General features: G+C 38.7%; 2 protein-coding genes and 1 pseudogene across 2 annotated transcripts; all 3 read right to left on the bottom strand.

The window, feature by feature from the left end:
• Window positions 1-6,109: 6,109 nt before the first annotated feature.
• Window positions 6,110-7,456, bottom strand: LOC144645794 (BTB/POZ domain-containing protein 6-B-like). Its single transcript, XM_078505335.1, has one exon. The coding sequence runs from the start codon at window positions 7,454-7,456 to the stop codon at window positions 6,110-6,112; it is 1,347 nt and encodes a 448-aa protein (XP_078361461.1).
• A 5,422-nt stretch (window positions 7,457-12,878) lies between these two features.
• On the bottom strand, window positions 12,879-14,282 carry LOC144645793 (BTB/POZ domain-containing protein 6 pseudogene; annotated as a pseudogene).
• Window positions 14,283-14,838: 556 nt separating this feature from the next.
• LOC144645558 (BTB/POZ domain-containing protein 6-like) lies at window positions 14,839-16,553 on the bottom strand. The gene has a single exon (XM_078505134.1). It carries the CDS (start codon window positions 16,324-16,326, stop codon window positions 14,989-14,991), a length of 1,338 nt encoding a protein of 445 aa, XP_078361260.1. The 5' UTR covers window positions 16,327-16,553; the 3' UTR covers window positions 14,839-14,988.
• Between the last annotated feature and the right edge of the window lie 1,190 nt (window positions 16,554-17,743).

The raw sequence follows: 17,743 nt of genomic DNA, 5'->3' as shown, positions 1-17,743 counted from the left end.
GGAAATCGATTTCATTTCCACCATAAATATTAGCAGCCAGTTTAGGCCTGGTATAGGTGCTGAAGGTCTTGATGTAGCGAATTTTCCTATTCTACAACCAAGTGATAGTTTAAAAAGACCATACCAAGTATAAGGAAACGACTGAACTCAGAAAGTACATGTGAATTTTGCACACGAATAGACTTAAGTCACTGATGTCTTATTCAATAAGCTACAATACAGCTTGATATTTGTACAATAATTACAACAGTTACAGTACAGAAGTTTAATTTAAGGGAAAGATTTGAAAACAATATCTGCTATATGGCTTATAGTAGCAAATAGACTAATTGCATGGACGGTATATTCTTGAGTATATGATAATGTACAAAATTACCATAAGAGAAGGAAATCTCAAATAATTCTTTACTGAGGTACAGGAAAACCACAGTCCTAACTAATACCAAACCACAATTAGTCCGGCGGCTTAGCTCCTGAATTGTGCGATTTTTGATACAAGCACCAAACTTGGCAGGATTACAAGCATTCACATACTAATCAATTCTCGATATAGTGCCAACGCCAATTTCCTATTTTCAGCTAGTAAACAGCAATTAAATTCTCAGCCAAGAGGCCCCTCCCCCACGAAGTACTTCTTCTTGCGCTTCTATACACCTTTTATTGTAGATTTTATTTCAAAAATACAGATATGAATGCTTTAAATCAGGCTTACAACTGTTATTTTTTACCATCTTTTCCATACCAATAATTTACTAGGAAATTGTTGCATGGAAAAAGATTTTTCGTTCCCCGCCCTCTACTCCCTGGCGTCCTTCGCATTTTATTCTAAATTTTGCACGTGCGACTTGGTATCACTACCTGACATAATAGTATTTGTCTATAAACCAGGACAAAGAAATATTTCACGAAATTTTATCGATTTTAATAAATTACGGTTTCCATTGAAACTGGCGTTTTTTGGGCTTGGCACTATATCTGAAAAAACTTCTGTTGGTGATCTCTTTCATTGTGCCAAGTTTCATGCTTGTATCAAAAAGTGCACAATTCAACTAAAATTTCGAGCTAAGCCGCCGGACTAAATGGAACAAGGGTGGTTTCGATTTGGTAACATTTAAATTTAAACGGACTACAAACAACGAAACTGAAAATATAAGACGTACCCCCGTTAGGTTTTTACTGTTTTTCTGAGCCAAATATTGAAAAGATAGGCTCTGTTATATTGCTTACTTAGGTACGGAACTGAACATTTTTTGAAGTTATTTCCGGGATTGAAAGAACTAATAAACTCTCATGATCAGTGGCTGTGACTGCGCTTATACAACAATGCTCTAGCTTATTTGTTATTTTACTCTTGTCGTTTACGCTTTCAACCTGCTCATTTTTCTATTGGGATTAAATTTGGCATAGCTGATTACTTAAACCTTAAGTTTGCATGTCGTGTAAGCAGGAATCCAAACTTGCAGAGATCAATGAACACTCTAAAGTAAACGCGTAATCTATCGGTATGAGATGAAAAGATTAATAATAGGTTCTGTAACCGTTGACACTGGCGTTAATAAGGGGTTGTTTATGTTTTTAACTTTGTAATAGTAATTATTACAAGTGTAGCATTCAGTTTTATGCCCATAACTTTACGTAATTAATTACAGTTAAACCTTTCGGTAACGGACACCCTTGGTACGTTGAACAAGTGTTCCCGTACGAAAGGTATCAGCTTATGGGAGGTTAAAAATGCAGTATGTATGTGGCTGGGACCATGACTGAGTGTCCGCCTGCGGGAAGTGTCCAATAGTGGAAGTTCAACTGTATACAATAATATCATAAGTTTGTATGTATGATTAACGGCACAACAAGAATAAAGTAATAAAGCGAGACAGGTGAAACGGATCATTTTTATTCTTTATTGCCACACTCTAGCACCCATTGTATGGGTTGGAGGACTTTTATATGAAATTTAAGATTATCTAATTCCCCTTCAAGCAACCGCTTTGTTTTCACGCACCCGCTAACGGACACCGTAATTCCACGTATACACTAGTACATCTCCCCCCCCCCCCCCCCGACCCCACAATTCCCAATTGCTCCTCGACACACGGCTTGGGGTACATATTTATAATTTGTTAAACTGCATCACTGCCGTGACCTTTTGCACACATCTGTTTGTAAAACTCGCCTCGTGCATCCAAAGATATCACACAGTCACACGGATTAGGGTGACCTACCGGTTTGCTTGCCGTTAGCTTGTATTTGTTAGATAGAGCAATACTTACACCATTCCGTCATTCCGCCATACCGCCACCCTACGATTGATTATTAATTTAAATATCATAGGTGACAAATTACTCCTTAACTTTGGCGCGAAGTTTTAACGTTAATTTATAATTTCACATGTGAAATTATAAAATTGCCATGGCAACGTAGTTAGTGGTAAGATGGCGTCCGTAATAAATGATGTTTTAAAGCTTAAACTTTGTACATTTTTGCTTGAATTTCATCTTAGCTAGCTAGCCTTGGCCATGTAATAAAACTTTTGATGATATTTTATATTTCAAAACGTCAAAGCGACTTCTAGACTTAAGCCAGTTACATAAATAGCATCGAGCGGATTTTTGAGCGTTTTACACGGGCACCGTTTTCAGTTCATTCAAGGCGAACTACGGTCATAATGTAAGAAATAATTGACAGTTGATTCATCTTTAAAACTTTTGTCAACAGCAAAACGGAATCTCTAAAAGGTTTTCTTCAAATACTAAAAAACTTGCGAACTTGAGCAAAATATGTATGCTTTCAGCTTTTTCAAAGCTCGGAGTTCGCGATGCAATATACCAGTCAAAAACCTACGATTGCAAGCGTAATTTGTCACCTATGATATTAAAATATAATCAAATGGTATACTTTTGAAACTAGGAAATAATTTCACTTGCATTTTGTCAAAATGCTAATAGTTTCCCTCGCCTTTTAAATTATTAGCATGCATTTTGACAAAACGCGCGTGAAATTATTTCCTAATTTCACGCGTCACCATTTGATTACCAATACTAATCCTCCTAAACGGGAAATCTCAGCTAGCCCATTAGTGTCGTTAGCAGTCCTGTGTTTGAAGCCAATTTTATTGTGAGCTGGCGGAGACTGGAGACTCTATTGAACTGCCTGACTGTGAGTACGAGAGTCTGGTCGACATTGTTTATTAACTTTTGGACAATTTCCTGCAATGACGAATTTTTTTTAGTAACAAAAAAGTACTTTTTACTTGAGTGTAGAAAGTCTAAATTCCATTTGCATTGGTTTTGCAATACCGGTTGCTTAGTAATTGGCTGGCTTAAAACTAAACTAGCGCGACTCGCTCACCGCACACGTTTTCCCGCGCTTCGTACCAGCTGCATGTATTTGCTTCGAGTTTTGATTGGTTCACTGGATTGCCTGAAGAAAATATGAGTACATGCATGTGTCCTTTGTGATTGGCCACATTGGAATAGCTTTCGCTTTGTTTTTACGACAATGATTGGAAAACACACCTTTACAAAGTACCTGATTTATATAAAGTTAACTTTTTGCACAGTGTTCAACATGTTTTTTGAAATTGCACTTCCATTCGTTGGCGTCCATTTGTCAAGTTGTTGTATGGCTTATTTTAAAAAAACGACTGACTAGGTTAAAACAGAAAAGAGAATTTCAGGAAATTGTCCAGCTTCAGTGCCAGTTCCATAATTGGTTCACGTTACTTGTGAATGTAAAGGTAACACCAGAACAAACAAGAGTACTGAAACCATTTTCTCCATACCAATGCAAGATGGCGGACCAGTTATAAAAGCTTTGATTTGGTACGTTGTGTTCTTCTTTAACTTAACTGCAGAATGAAACAAAATTTCAAATCCGTAATAGCTCCCGTTTGTGTGTTGCAATAATTTAGACGAAAACGTTCCTGCTTTGGACAGGGCTCGATTTCTTCCATCTTTCTTGATTGTCAAAGTCACTGAGTATACGTTGTCCTCATTGCCGAACAAACACAACCCATGTAACATGATGTCTTTGTCCACAGTAAAATCAATACCATCGGCTTGCTCTCCACAATCCCATTGTCTTTTTAGTACAGAGTCAAATCTGCCACAGCGGCGGATGTTATCATCGCGGAAACCAGATCTCTTGGTTTTAAAACATCCCAAAGTATAACTTAGTCCTGAACTGTATATTTAAAGAAATTGTTAATTTCATTTGGTGTTAGAATTTTACTATTAACGACAACATTTGCAAATTCAATTGATATCAAGTATCTATTTCATCTTAAATTCAGCTTCTCTTTTTATGCCTCATGGTCGACGTCTACTCCGATGTTAAGCATACCGGTAAGCCGCCGACAATCTCTGTCCATTTTATCTTATTTCTGTGTATATTGAACCAGGATGTACTGGCAACTACTAAGACCTTTGAAAATTTCTTCTTTGGAATTTGCGATCGTCCCCGGCATCTTGTTATCTGTGTTCAATTAGGATTATTTTCTAGCGGCACAAGTTTCCCAGGCAAAAGTAAAGTAAAATGTGGGCGAAGTGGTAGGGAGGGAGCCCCGGGGACAATGATTGCTATGGGTCCCAGTGATGTAAGGGTTAACTACTTTTTCAATTAAATGGGTAGGGAAAAGGTTCTTTTTAAGAATTTCAGTAAGCTTGGTTATGTCTTCCTGTAACCCCAACCAGGTGTTATTGATCTTGTAGGCCCTTTCAACAAGAGTCCTAATGAGACCTACTTTGTACGAGTACGAGGTAAAGGTAAAATAATTAGTTAACTAGTGGTAACCACAGGTTAGAAAGTGCGGGCCTAGATGCACCTTCCTTCATCTCCAGGTGACAAAAGCGTCGATCTCAGTTGATAAATGTTCATGACACTTTCTTCGCATTCTAACCAAAAAAATTTCTCAACTTCCTGTTTGAACGACACATTTTCGGATCCTTTTGCAATTTTGAAGAACAAATAACTTAGGTCACCTTATTTTCACGCCGGCAATTACTCCGACAGGTCGCGAAAATTTATCAGAAGTGTCGATAAATCGCTGGACAAAAGACAATTATTATTCCAAGTAACGCGTCACGCACGGAATGGATGATTAATCGAGCAAGCGGTGTACCCGGGCGGTGTTATCGAGATGTCATCTTGTTTGGTCGGTGAACTCGCTATGTTGTCAATGTTGTAAGGAATCATTCGTTTTGGCGTGGTTTGTTTGTGATACAATCACAGTAAATATTCTCAAAACCAACGCTTAAACAACGTCGGCCAAACGTAGTTTTCAATCTTCCCTGTGACAGAAGTCATGATCTTATGTGACAAGTGTTGAGGTTGACTTATGTTTCGCTCTGGTTTCGCATTCTAATCGTTCTTGAAGAACAGATTTTCAACTTTCGGTGTTTCAACAATCTGTTCTGATTGACACATTTTTCGCATTCTGATCGTTCTTGGTGGAAGAACAAAATTTTCAACTTCCGCTTTGCAACTAGCCTTTTATAAACGTGGCGCGCACGCGTTATACGCAATCCGCTGGTCACTGTCAAGATTAGGGTTGCGGGCCTCCTTTGGGCCCGCAATAACCCAGTCAAGGGTTTAATTTCTTACGGTAAACTCTAGCTAGTTAAACTCTAGTTAGTCTTTTTAGGCCCTGCTAACAATTGTTTTCAATATTTTTCATACCCTCCGCCCCTCCTGGAAAATAATAGTCCGTCTCTTATAGAAAAGAAAGATAAGTAATTCCGTGACTTATAACCGATTTTTATTCTTTATAGTGGATTTAATAGCAACAACTAGAATTAATGCAAACCATAAGCCAGTATTATTGAACTGCATATTGAAGTATATGAAATACAACTGAACCTAGTTACAAAACTGCATATTTGTAATAGATCGACAGTACAAATTGAAACAATAAAACACACACCATCCTATAAAAAGGTTTGAGTCTAATTCTTAACTCTTGGAAAACATTTGGTCAAAGTCCGATAAGTCTGCTCTGCAAATTAGGATTCTGATAAAAACGTGGCCTAAATTTAAATTGTATCAAATCTGAGTAATGTTTTCTTCTTTTTCTTAACTGAGCATTTTTAACACCTTCTATTTGATAGCATGATTATTGCACAGTGAAAAGAAATTCTGGAAATTGTCCCATGGTAACACTTGTTCTGTTGCTTCTCGACATCGCAGAACTATTCTCAAAATTAAATGTAACCCCTGAACAAAGTACAGACTTTTTACCATTTTTGCCTAAGCACGAATCCGCACCAGTAATGGAAGCTTCGATCCGGTATCTGATAGCTTTCTTTATGTCAACAGGACGATCAAAGAAAATATTGAAACCGTAGTAAGAAACTGGCTCTGACTTGATACAAACAGAAGAAAAGCTTCTTGATTTTGAAACAAAAAATGCCTTACTTGCATTCGCATATCGTATTTCTAAAGTTACAGTATACGTGTTATTTTTGTTTCCGCAGAGAATAACTCCAAGTAGGGAGATGTCTTTGTCGACTGTGAAAATAAGATAGTCTTTTTCATCAGGTAAATAAGGAAAATCTGAACCAGAGTGATCAACGGAACCAAACCTGCAACAATGATGAAACCATTCCCGTAAACCAGTTCTTTTCTTATCGGGAAATCCTACTGGAGTGTCTGGAATTGAATTTAAATGTTTAACCACTGAAAAAGCTTCGTCTGGGGTCAGTATCTTGCAGTCAAGAACAACACCAGCAAATTCTTGTTGTGTCATCACTGGAAAACGTATCCCTTTTACAATCCGTTCTCCAAGAATTCTTCTTTTTTCGCTACCATCTGTCGATAAGCCTTGTTCTTCACATTTCTTTGTTGCCCACAAATTCACCGCTTTAAACAGCTCCACCTCTTCAATATTCAAAGCGTCACGCTTGACTACTGCTTCAAGTATGGACCTCTCAATTGTCACAAACTCACCCGATTTCACTGCCTCTTCTGTCTGTTCATCGACAACTTCCCAGCATCGAATCGCCAGCTCTTCCTCTTCAAATTTCAGAACGTGAGGCAAGATGCTAAAAACATTCGATGGATCCAATTTAGTTTGCAGGTATTCCGTGCATTTTTCAGCCAGTGAAGGCACCATGTATTTCTTCGCCAAATACAACACTCCCATCACATTGCTTCCACTCAAGATCGCTTCATCGCTGTATATGTAACGAAACAACTCCAACAGGCTCTCGTAGTCACAGTCTGGCAGTTCAATAGAATCTCCAGTCTCTGCCAGCTCACCGTAAAACATGGCCTCAAACACAGGACTGCTAATCGACAGCACGAACTTGTAAGCAGGAATCACTTGTTTACTTTCACTTTTGCCATCGGCCCCTCGGACAACAAACTTCACATCGCTGAAGAGATCATTGCTAAACATATACTTGCTTCTTTCTCTGATAGTCGGTCTGGTTGTTTGCCAGTTTTTCTTGACGACAGACATGGCTCTTTGGGTAAGAACGGCGAGATTTTCAGTTGTCTAGAAGGCGTTGTTTAAGAATCGCTGGAAAGTAAAACTGAATTGATTTGTCAGTTGTCAGACAGCGGTAGTTGAACAAATTTGCATCTCTTCTTACTAAACCGTCACGCTTCACGCTAGCCTGCGTATCAGACGCTCTCTTAGGGCCTGTTTATATGGAGGAGAGTTGTCCCTGGTAAGAGGGTTACCCTCCATACCGAGCCACCCCGGACGAGAGAGATTTTCATATATTTCTTTATAAATAGCTGCGAACCGTTTACATGAGAAATTTCAAAGTTGGCTCGGGGGGGGGGGGGGGGGGGGGGGGGGGGGGGGGGGAGGGGGGTAGGGTAGCCCTAGGTGAAGGGTCACTCGCTTTGAAGGGAGGGTGACCCTGGGGAGCGAGCCAACTATTTTTGCCTCGCCTTCCAGGGACAAGTTGACACCTACGGAGCATGCGAAAACGCTACAATAAACAAAATTGCAGATAAATAGAAATCGAAGTCGGCGGTAAATTTGTCCAAAAAATGGTCTTGGTCGATGTTGCAGCGTTCCTGATTTTAGAAAAGGCAGCCATAATAAATGTTTTAAAACAACTCTCACCAGTCTTTTGATCCGAAAGGGCCAGGTTTTGGCTTGGCCAACAGGGACAACTTTTCTCATATAAACGCTCGGCAAAAGATGGCTCGCGGGAGAGGGTAAACCTCCTACCAGGGACAACTGTCTTAAATATAAACAGGCCCTCACAGTCTCAGGAAGCCCATGTAAGACAATCTGGGAATTAAGCCAGCTTTACGCTATTGTAGCTAACTTCCAGACGCTGTGTAAATATTTCCAATCATAAGTACATTACTTATTTTTCAAAAGCCATCAGAGGGTTTTAGGATCAATGGCAAAATAAATTGTGCGTTGTTTGTTTCCGCATACGTGGTGAAAATAGGGACAGGAAAGTATCGGGGCAGCGGATAGGCGGATTACTTATGTTTTGGTTGTTTTATTACGATCTTCACATATAATGCTCTCTAAACTGATTAAAACAATTATTGCATGTGAAATTTCACCTCACGTTTGAAAGGATGAAGAAGGCCTGTTTTGAATCCTGTTTTAAAAAGTTGCTATTAATTATTGACATAAACGTTTTTTAGGTGGTGTGCTAAAAGTTGCCACCCAGCCATACATACGCAAGTTTGTTATCTTGAGTCTTTAATTAAAATTGATTAGGTGACCCTAATGCTGAGGGGCAAACTAGGTGCAGGTCTTTTGGCAACAGCTAACTCGCTCAGATGTAGTAAACTATATTAAGGTGGTTTCTGTTTTCTTTTAAAATATTTTATATAATAACACGAAACTTTTATTAAAATATTCGTATACAGCCACCAATTTGCCCATTGCCATACCCATAGGGTCGGTTTTCCGTCGGTCATAGAATAGCACAATATTTGTATTCGTTAAAAAGAAACACGTATGCGGCATTCTACTGCGCTTTTAAAGTCATTTACCACAGCCAGACATTCCGGACTATTCGAGGCAAGCGTGACGTCACGATACGCAAAAAAATACTGAATTTGGATCTTTTGATCCCAATCTGTGATCTACTGTAAGCCAGATAAATAAAGTTCACTTACCTTTTAACTTTTGTGTCGTCTTTTGTGATTTGATCAGCAGCAAGCGAGGAATTAATTAGGCCTCAAAACCTCATTAAATGACAAAAGACCACAGAAACGTTAAAAGCTGAGTGAACTTTCTTTATCTTCCTAGATCTTGAGGGCTCTCAGTTTAATTTTGGACATTTTTGTCTGTGGTAAGCAAAGCTTACTAAGTGCTTATTTCGCTACTATACTAGCGCGACTCACCCACCGCACACGTTTTCCCGCGCTTCGTGCCAGCTACATGTATTTGCTTCGAGATTTGATTCGTTCACTTGATTGTCTGAAGAAAAAATGAGTACATGCATGTGTCCTTTGTGATTGGCCACACTGGGATAGCTTTCGTTTGTTTTAACGACAACCATTTGGAAACCACTCTAACAGAGTTCTGAATTTATGAAGTTAACTTTCTGCACAGTGCAACATGTCAATTGAAATTGAATATCATGCAGTTGACTTCCATTTGTCAAGTGATATATCAAACACGAGCGACAGTGTTTCATCGGGATATCCAAACACCGAGAAGAGAGTTGAAAATACGACGCACATGTACAGCGGAGTATTTTTGACGAAAATGGAGGTGTTAAGTGGAATGGCAACTTGGATAAAGTGAAAATGAATGAAGAAGCGTTCTCAAGTAGAATGCTCGGAAAAAAGATTTTCCGAGTTCCCCCAACGGAAGTCGAACCCATGACCTTCCAGAATACCGGTTGGACGCTCTAACCACTGAGCAATGGGAGACTCGTGGTGAACGAGGTCATGACCTGATGATTTCTAAGAGGTCATGAAATAAATACAATTTGCACGTGTGGGGTCGAGATATCGATAGGCTGCACGCGAATACGCGGGAGACGCAAGCCTCGCGAGTACTCAGCTACAGGAAGCGCACAACTTCTAAAATTTTATGCGTCTGTAAAACGGCGTTTTCACAAGTAAAGTTATTTTTAAATAAGATTTTCCCGCGAATTGGTTACGGATAGCCAATCACAAGCGATTTCGTGATAGACTATTGATACGTAATTTCAGTGTAATTTCCAGAGGTGAATTCAATTCTGATTGGTCGAGAAGCTCGGACTATTTCGCAATATTCACCGCGCTAGGCGGTGAATATTGCATCTGAAGGTTTGGCTACTAAGCCATGCCACGTTTGCCATCCAGGCCAGTGAACATGGCGGCATTTGCTGAATGAAAATTTCTCTCATTAAAAAAAAAAAAACACTCCAAATCCTGGATATTTGAAACATTGGAAGTTTTGCAAATTTACTACCAAGGCTTTTGGACCGAAAATGTTTTCAAGAGATGTTTTTCAAGGCATTAGAATTTGATCGTAAACATAGTGGTTTTGGAGATCGCACACGGCCATGTACTCAATCAGATCGACTGTCAAAACTTTATTTAGTTCTCTTCTCACTGGAGCTAGTAATTTCGAGAGGATTCACACAATTGCCCAGGAGTCACCAACAATTAAACAAAGGTACCGGATATCAATTTTTTTTTTCGTAGTGTTTGTTTTGTTCCTTTTTATTGCTAAAACTTGAGTGTAAATTATGATTTCAGTCGATGAATTAAACTGGTTTACACGTATGCAAGCGAGCACTTCTGTTTGTTGTTTTCGTGTTTTCTATTGTTATTTTGCAGTTTTTGATATTCACCTCTGAAAATTATACTAAAAACATTATTCGCCTCAGGCTCAGTGATTATTGTTGAATAGTCACTTCGCCTTCGGCGAATAATTGTTAAATAGTACCTCGTCCACCTGGGAAGTTGACATAGCAGATACATACGAGGATTTTGGAGTGTTCTGACATTTTAAGTGGTTATTTCAGCACATTTCATTGGAAGCAGTAATTTTCGCGGGAATGGCTTAGCTAAAAATATCTTTACTTGTTAAAACGCCGTTGCACAAATATACGAAAGTTGCACGCTCCGGGTAATTGGCTCCTGGCTTAGCACGGAGTCAGTACGTAATTGCTAAATTACAGAGCTTTGCAGTCCAATAAAGTACCAAAAACAGTCATTTTAATAACAGAGCCAAAAACAAATGCTTCTTAGTGTAGGCTGGGTGTCAGCATTCGCACTCGCACGACTACTTTGTTGCCTATAGATTGACCGATTTGAACAAATTTTCCACTTTTATTCTCAAGGTGTCCCTTTCAACTACTCCTTCAAGTAAGACTATCTCGATTGTCCCAAATCCATCAGAGTTCACAGCTTTCTGTGACTGATTATCAATCACTTTCCAGCATCGATACACCAGGTTTTTCTCTTCATATTTCTGAGCAGACGAAAAGATACTGAAATCATTTATTTGACCAACGATTTCTTGCAGACATTCCGTGCCTTATCAGCAAGCCGGAAGGCACCATGTGTTTTTTTTTGCCAAGGGAGGGTTTATAATTTTTCTAGTTCGAGGGGGGTGGCGTGGGTTACGATGACTTTATGTTTTTTTCCTTGTTATCTTTGGAAGCCTGCCCCTATTATTTGGTTTGTTTTTGCCTGCCCATTACCCCTCTCCCTTCCTCATTGCATATCCTACAATGGCAGGCAGAATAGCATGACCCCCTCCTCCCACCCCTTCGCCATCACAACCCAAAAAAACTCTAAAATGACTGAAACAACACATTTTAGTTTCGTAATTAACCATGTTCTAAAATTTGCATAATATTAAAGCAAAAATCAATGTTTATTGTTGCACTGAGAGTGAAAAACTTCAAGCTATCAAACTGATTGGCATACATAAAAGGATACATCTTATATTCACTGCAGTCTTTAAAACCAATTAAAAATGGCCATTTGGTTTGTTGAGCCATCATTCCAATAATATTTCATGTGTGAAATACATACATGTGTGAAGTACATACACCAAGAGTGGACAGATTGCCACACGTCTTGCAAGTTTCAGCTATACTAAAGCTTCGTTTGCAGAAGACCCTTCTGCTATAAAATGTCAAGTACAATAATTTTTGATGCCACCCCCCCCCCCAAAAAAAAAAAAAACAACCTAACAGGAAAAAAATCATGCCCCCCTGAATTGATCATAGCCCCCCTTTACATAAATAGTGAACCCTCCTCCAAAAATATACACACATCACATTACAGGTACTACCACTCAAGATCATTTATTGCTGTACACTCTTGTAATCACAGTCAGGCAGTTCAAGAGTTCTCTAGTCTTCACCAGTTCAATTGGGAGATGTGTGTGTGTTCACAGAACCTTGTTATTGTTATCATTTGGTTTAGTTAGAAAATTATATGCATTTCATGCTGTCAATACTTATCCCAGAAGACAACTGAGTACTAAATTAGGATTGGCTATTTTAATAAACCTTCCATGCATTTTTATCAAACGATTTGCCGAGAAGTAGATATCTTAGAAAAAAAATTCTATTTTTTCTACCAGGAAATTGAGCTAATTTGCTAGAATGAAAGTTTCACCAATAATAACAACAGGATGATAGAGTGAACTGAAAACCAAGTCAGTTAAGAACAGATTGCACCTGTTTCCAAAGTTGATTATAAAGAAAATACTGAAACAACCACAGGCAGCCCAAGCTTACGATGAGAGGATTAACATGAAAATCATTTGAATACTCACCCTGCAGCATATGGAGGTATTATTAAAACTCCTCTCATTGTGAGCTTTGGCTGCCTGTGAGACAAGTTACTGTTATTACAAGAAATAAACAAGTATAACTCAAAACTTGTCATCATACATGTGTGTTACTCAAGTTGTTTACAACTAAGTTGAAATTTTTGCCTTCTCAGGTCAAGACAGAAAACAGTATTTCAGGGAATTGTCCATCTATATATAATGTCAGTTCCATTATCACTGTCAGCATTATTTTGTAATCTAAAGGTCACGCCAGGAAAAACAATAGTGCTGTTGCCCTCCCTTCCAGACCAGGAATTTGGACCAGTAATGATAGCTTTAATTTGATATCTAGTGTTCTTCTCTAATTTAATTGCAGAATCAAACAAAACTTCAAATCCATAAAAGCCACAGACTCTGTATTGCAACAGCTTAGAAGAAAATATTCCTGTTTTGGACACTACAGCTGAATTATTGCCACTTCTCTTTATGGTCAAGGTTACTGAGTAGTCGTTGTTTTTACTTCCAAATAAACACAGTCCATGTTTATATCTTTGTCAACAGTGAAATCAATACAATCAGGTGACCCCCTTCCATAATTCCATCCTTCTTCTTCGAATTCGTCATCTAGCTACAAATTGAAATCTACCACAGCGCTGAATCCTATCATCGCGAAAGCCAGATCGTAGGGCAACTAACAAATCCAACGATGAATTCAGCGCTGAACTGTAATATTTGAAAAGGGTAATGACTTCCTCTGGTGTCAAAATTTTACTAAACAACAATATTTGCAAATTCAGCTTCTTTCATTACTGGAAAGCGGATTCCTTTTACGATCGGTTCTCCAAGAATTCTTTTTTGACTTCACCATCTGCTGTTAAACCTTGTCTCTCACATTCCTTTGTTGCCCATAGTTTGACCGCTTTGAATAAATTCACCTCTTTTATACTAAGAGTGTCCCTTTCAACTACTGCTTCAAGTAAGGATCTCTCGATTGTCCCAAATCCATCAGATTTCACAGCTTCTTCTGTCTGTTTATCGATTACTTCCCAGCATCGATCTACCAAGTTTTTCTCCTCATATTTCTCTGCAGAGGGAAGGATGCTGAAAACATTCCATGGATCTACGTTCTCTTACAGATATTTCAGTGCATTTATCAGCCAGTGAAGGCACTATGTATTTCTTCGCCAAATACAACACTCCCATCACATTTCTTCCGCTCAAGTTCGCTTAATCGCAGTATGTAACGAAACAACTCCAACAGACTCTCGTACTCACAGTCAGGCAGTTCAATAGAGTCTCCAGTCTCCGCCAGCTTACCGTAAAACATGGCTTCAAACACTGGACTGCTAATCGACAGCACGAACTTGTGAGCAGGAATCACTTGTTTACTTTCACTTTCGCCGTTGGCCCCTCGGACAGCAAACTTCACATCGCTGAAGAGATCATTGTTGAACATATACTTGCTTCTTTCTCTGATTGTCGGCCTTGTTGTCTGCCAGTTTTTCTCGGCGACGAACATGGCTCTTTCGGGACAAGAACGTTAACGGCAGGATTTTCAGCTATCGAGCTAGGAGGCGTTGTTTGTCTTGTAAATAAAAATTCGCAACACGATTGTCACGTTTAATACAGTATCAGCGGTCTCTGCGTAACGTTTTTTCTATCATAGTTACAAACACGTTTAGTGCTCAGCTGTTTTCACTAGTTTGTGTATGTGCTCAAAGATGATCTTGAAAGATTAAGAGCACATGGTCAGCCGATGTCTGGAAAACATATGTTTTGATTAAAGTGACACGAAGTCAGTTTCATCTTTATTGCCCTTTTCAGTATAAATATCAAATTATACAACGAAACAACTAAAAACTGAAGCCATATATTCATTAAGTATTAAAAACTGAAGCCATATATCCATTTAGTATTATTATATAACATAGCAGTAGCACAATCTATTATCACTATTTACATGTACTTAATATTGTTACATATGGTATCAACTGACAGTTATATAACGGAAATCGCTACGTTTGTTTATATTTTCTTTTATTGCAATTACAATAGCAAAAACTACAAAATAGATTGGAAGGTTTCGTGATAGTTTTGGCTAATTTTACAATTTTCTTTATTATATACAACCATTGGTTTTTAATAAAGATGTCCATTCAGTAGTTTTTTTATCACTTAGCGAAGTGGCTGAATAAGACTTTTTGCAGCAATAACGGGACAGTAAAATTAAAGACTGAGTCTTGTAAAATATTCTATTTGATATGGAATAAACAAGCCATTTATTTTACAGTAAAAAGAAACTCTGGAAACTGTCCTCGCCCAACATTTGTTCCATTGCTACTCTCGCCACTATTGTCAAAACTAAATCTAACCCCTGAACATACAACAGAAGATTTACCTTTTAAACCACAACAAGAATTGGGACCAGAAATTGAAGCTTCGAAACGGTAACTGGCAGCTCTCTGTATGATGACAGGAGGATCAAAGGAAATTTTAAAGCCGTAATAAGATATTGGTTCAGACTTGATGTACGCAGAAGAAAAATTACCTGATTTGGAAAAAATATATTTACTTTCGGTAAAATTTTTGATGTGTATAGTAACAGAATACTTATTATTTTCGCTGCCGAAGAGTGTTACTCCATGCAACAAGACGTCTCTGTTGACTCCAAGAAAAAGACAATCTTTTTTATCTGGTGAATAAGGAAAGCCTGACCCAGTGTCATCCACCAAACCAAACCTGCAAAAACGCTCACACAGTCCTTGTAAACCACTTCTTTCCTTCACTGGAAATCCAACTGAACTATCTGGAATTGAGTTAAAATATTTAAAAACGCTAAAAGCTTCGTCTGGGATCAGTATCTTGCAGTCAAGAACTACACCAGCAAATTCTTGTTGTTTCATCACTGGAAAACGTATCCCTTTCACAATCCGTTCTCCGAGAATTCTTCTTTTTTTACTACCATCTGTCGTAAAGCCTCGTTCTTCGCATCTCTTTGTTGCCCACAAATTCACTGCTTTGAATAACTCCACCTCTTCAATATTCAAAGTGTCACGCTCGACTACTGCTTCAAGTAAGGACCTCTCAATTGTCGCAAATCCATCTGATTTTACAGCTTCTTCTGCCTTTTCATCAATAACTTCCCAGCATCTATCCACTAGATTTTTCTCATCATATTTGTGAGCGTCTGGCAGAATGCTGAATACATTTGATGCATCTAAGTTGTCTTGCAGATATTCTGTGCATTTATCAGCAAGTGAAGGCACCATGTATTTCTTCGCCAAATACAACACTCCCATCACATTACTTCCGCTCAACATCGCTTCATCGCTGTACATGTAACGAAACAACTCCAACAGGCTCTCATAATCACAGTCAGGCAGTTCAATAGAGTCTCCAGTCTCCGCAAGCTCACCGTAAAACATGGCTTCAAACACAGGACTGCTAATCGACAGCACGAACTTGTGAGCAGGAATCACTTGTTTACTTTCACTTTCGCCATTGGCGCCTGGAACAACAAACTTCACATCGCTGAAGAGATCGTTGTTAAACATGAACTTCCCCCTTTCTCTAATGGTGTGTCTTGATGTTTGCCAGTTTTGCTCGGTGATAGACATGACGTTTAGCGTACGAATATGGGATTTTTCAGCTCCTTCTACTTAGTGTACCGAACGGTAAATTCAACCGTGACGCGTGACAGCTAAACCTTCTGACTGACTCGTCCCCAGTCGCTTCAGTTTTCAACCTCGTTTTGGTTGATCAGCAGCGTGACCGATTTTCAAACAGAAGTGAATTATAAACCTAAAAAAGGTGCAGTTGCATTTTCTTTTTATTTTATAGGTATTTATATTATTCCACGTTTTAACAGGGAAGTCCGGGCGATAAATGGTGACACTATTGCAGCGTGACAAATTTATTGCATGTCTTCAGGCACTCGCAAACTCGCTCAGATGTAGTAAATTATCAAGGTGTTGAAAAATGTTTATGTACAGCCACGAATTTGCCCCTTGCCATACGACGGCATCGGTTTTCTGTCCATTGTAGCGATTAAAAAATAAATCACTTTATTTAATTGTCAGAATATTTAGCGCTGCTGTGCTACTTGTGGATACTATAAATAAGAAAAGAAACCTTGTAAATAGAACAGGTATTTGTTAAAAATCCCAACCAGCAGGAGGCTGACGAGTTGGCTATTTACAAAGCGTGGAGGACTTGAATTCGGGACCACCGTAACAGGAATGCGGATTAAACCCGTGAGCTCTGGATTACAAGTCCAGTGCCTTAAAGGGACACTGGCAACCAGAATACATTGCGGGTACGCTCTCGTCGCGGCAACAATTTCTGTATTACAGAAATTCGAAAACTTGACTTTCGAGAGGTAAATATACATGGCCGCCATACAAACCCTAGTAAAAATTTGGGAAATGATCGGAGGTGCTGAGGAGCCCAAAAAAGAAATGAGGTGCACAGTTTATTGCATGTGAATAGTGTAAAATGATCGAATGGATTTTTTTGTACTGCGTTGTTAACTTTTTCTGAGAATTTTGGTCGGCGATTTTAAGAAAACGTTTGACTCGAAAACAGCTTTATAAAGCTGAGGTAGCAGTACAATCAACTGGGTACAGTACATGCAAAGATTTTTCTCGACTTTCAAGATGTGACATAACAGATTTAAAAACCGCTCTATGGTAAAACTGACTGAGAGTAGAGGAAAAGAATCGGCCAAATCGATTCAATGAAGACGAATCGCTCAAACAACAACAGTTATCCAAGTCCTAAAGTATATTTTCCGTGGAACATTGTTGGGAGTCTAAAATGTGAAATCTTTAGTTCAAAGGCTAGCTTTAATTTTCGCTGAACTGTTCTCATTCATAGTTGGATGCTCCCTTTAATTTTAGGGCCGGAATTTTTTTTTTCTTCAAAACGACAAATGAACCGCACGCCAATTTCCTGCAATTTCGAATTCTATTTTTCGCGAACGGCAAAAATCACAACGAAGTCGTTAACTAATAACACATTGTTAAGTGCCTGCAA

Source organism: Oculina patagonica, chromosome 3 (genome assembly GCF_052425735.1).
Source record: "Oculina patagonica isolate OP01 chromosome 3, crgOcupat, whole genome shotgun sequence".
NCBI lineage: Eukaryota > Metazoa > Cnidaria > Anthozoa > Scleractinia > Oculinidae > Oculina > Oculina patagonica.
The sequence above is the reverse complement of the archived record's forward strand: the minus strand, read 5'-3'. Positions and strand labels throughout refer to the sequence as shown.

Coding starts and splice junctions, on each gene's coding strand:
- LOC144645794 (XM_078505335.1), bottom strand. CDS start 7,456: ATGTCTGTCGTCAAGAAAAACTGGCAAACAACCAGACCGACTATCAGA.
- LOC144645558 (XM_078505134.1), bottom strand. CDS start 16,326: ATGTCTATCACCGAGCAAAACTGGCAAACATCAAGACACACCATTAGA.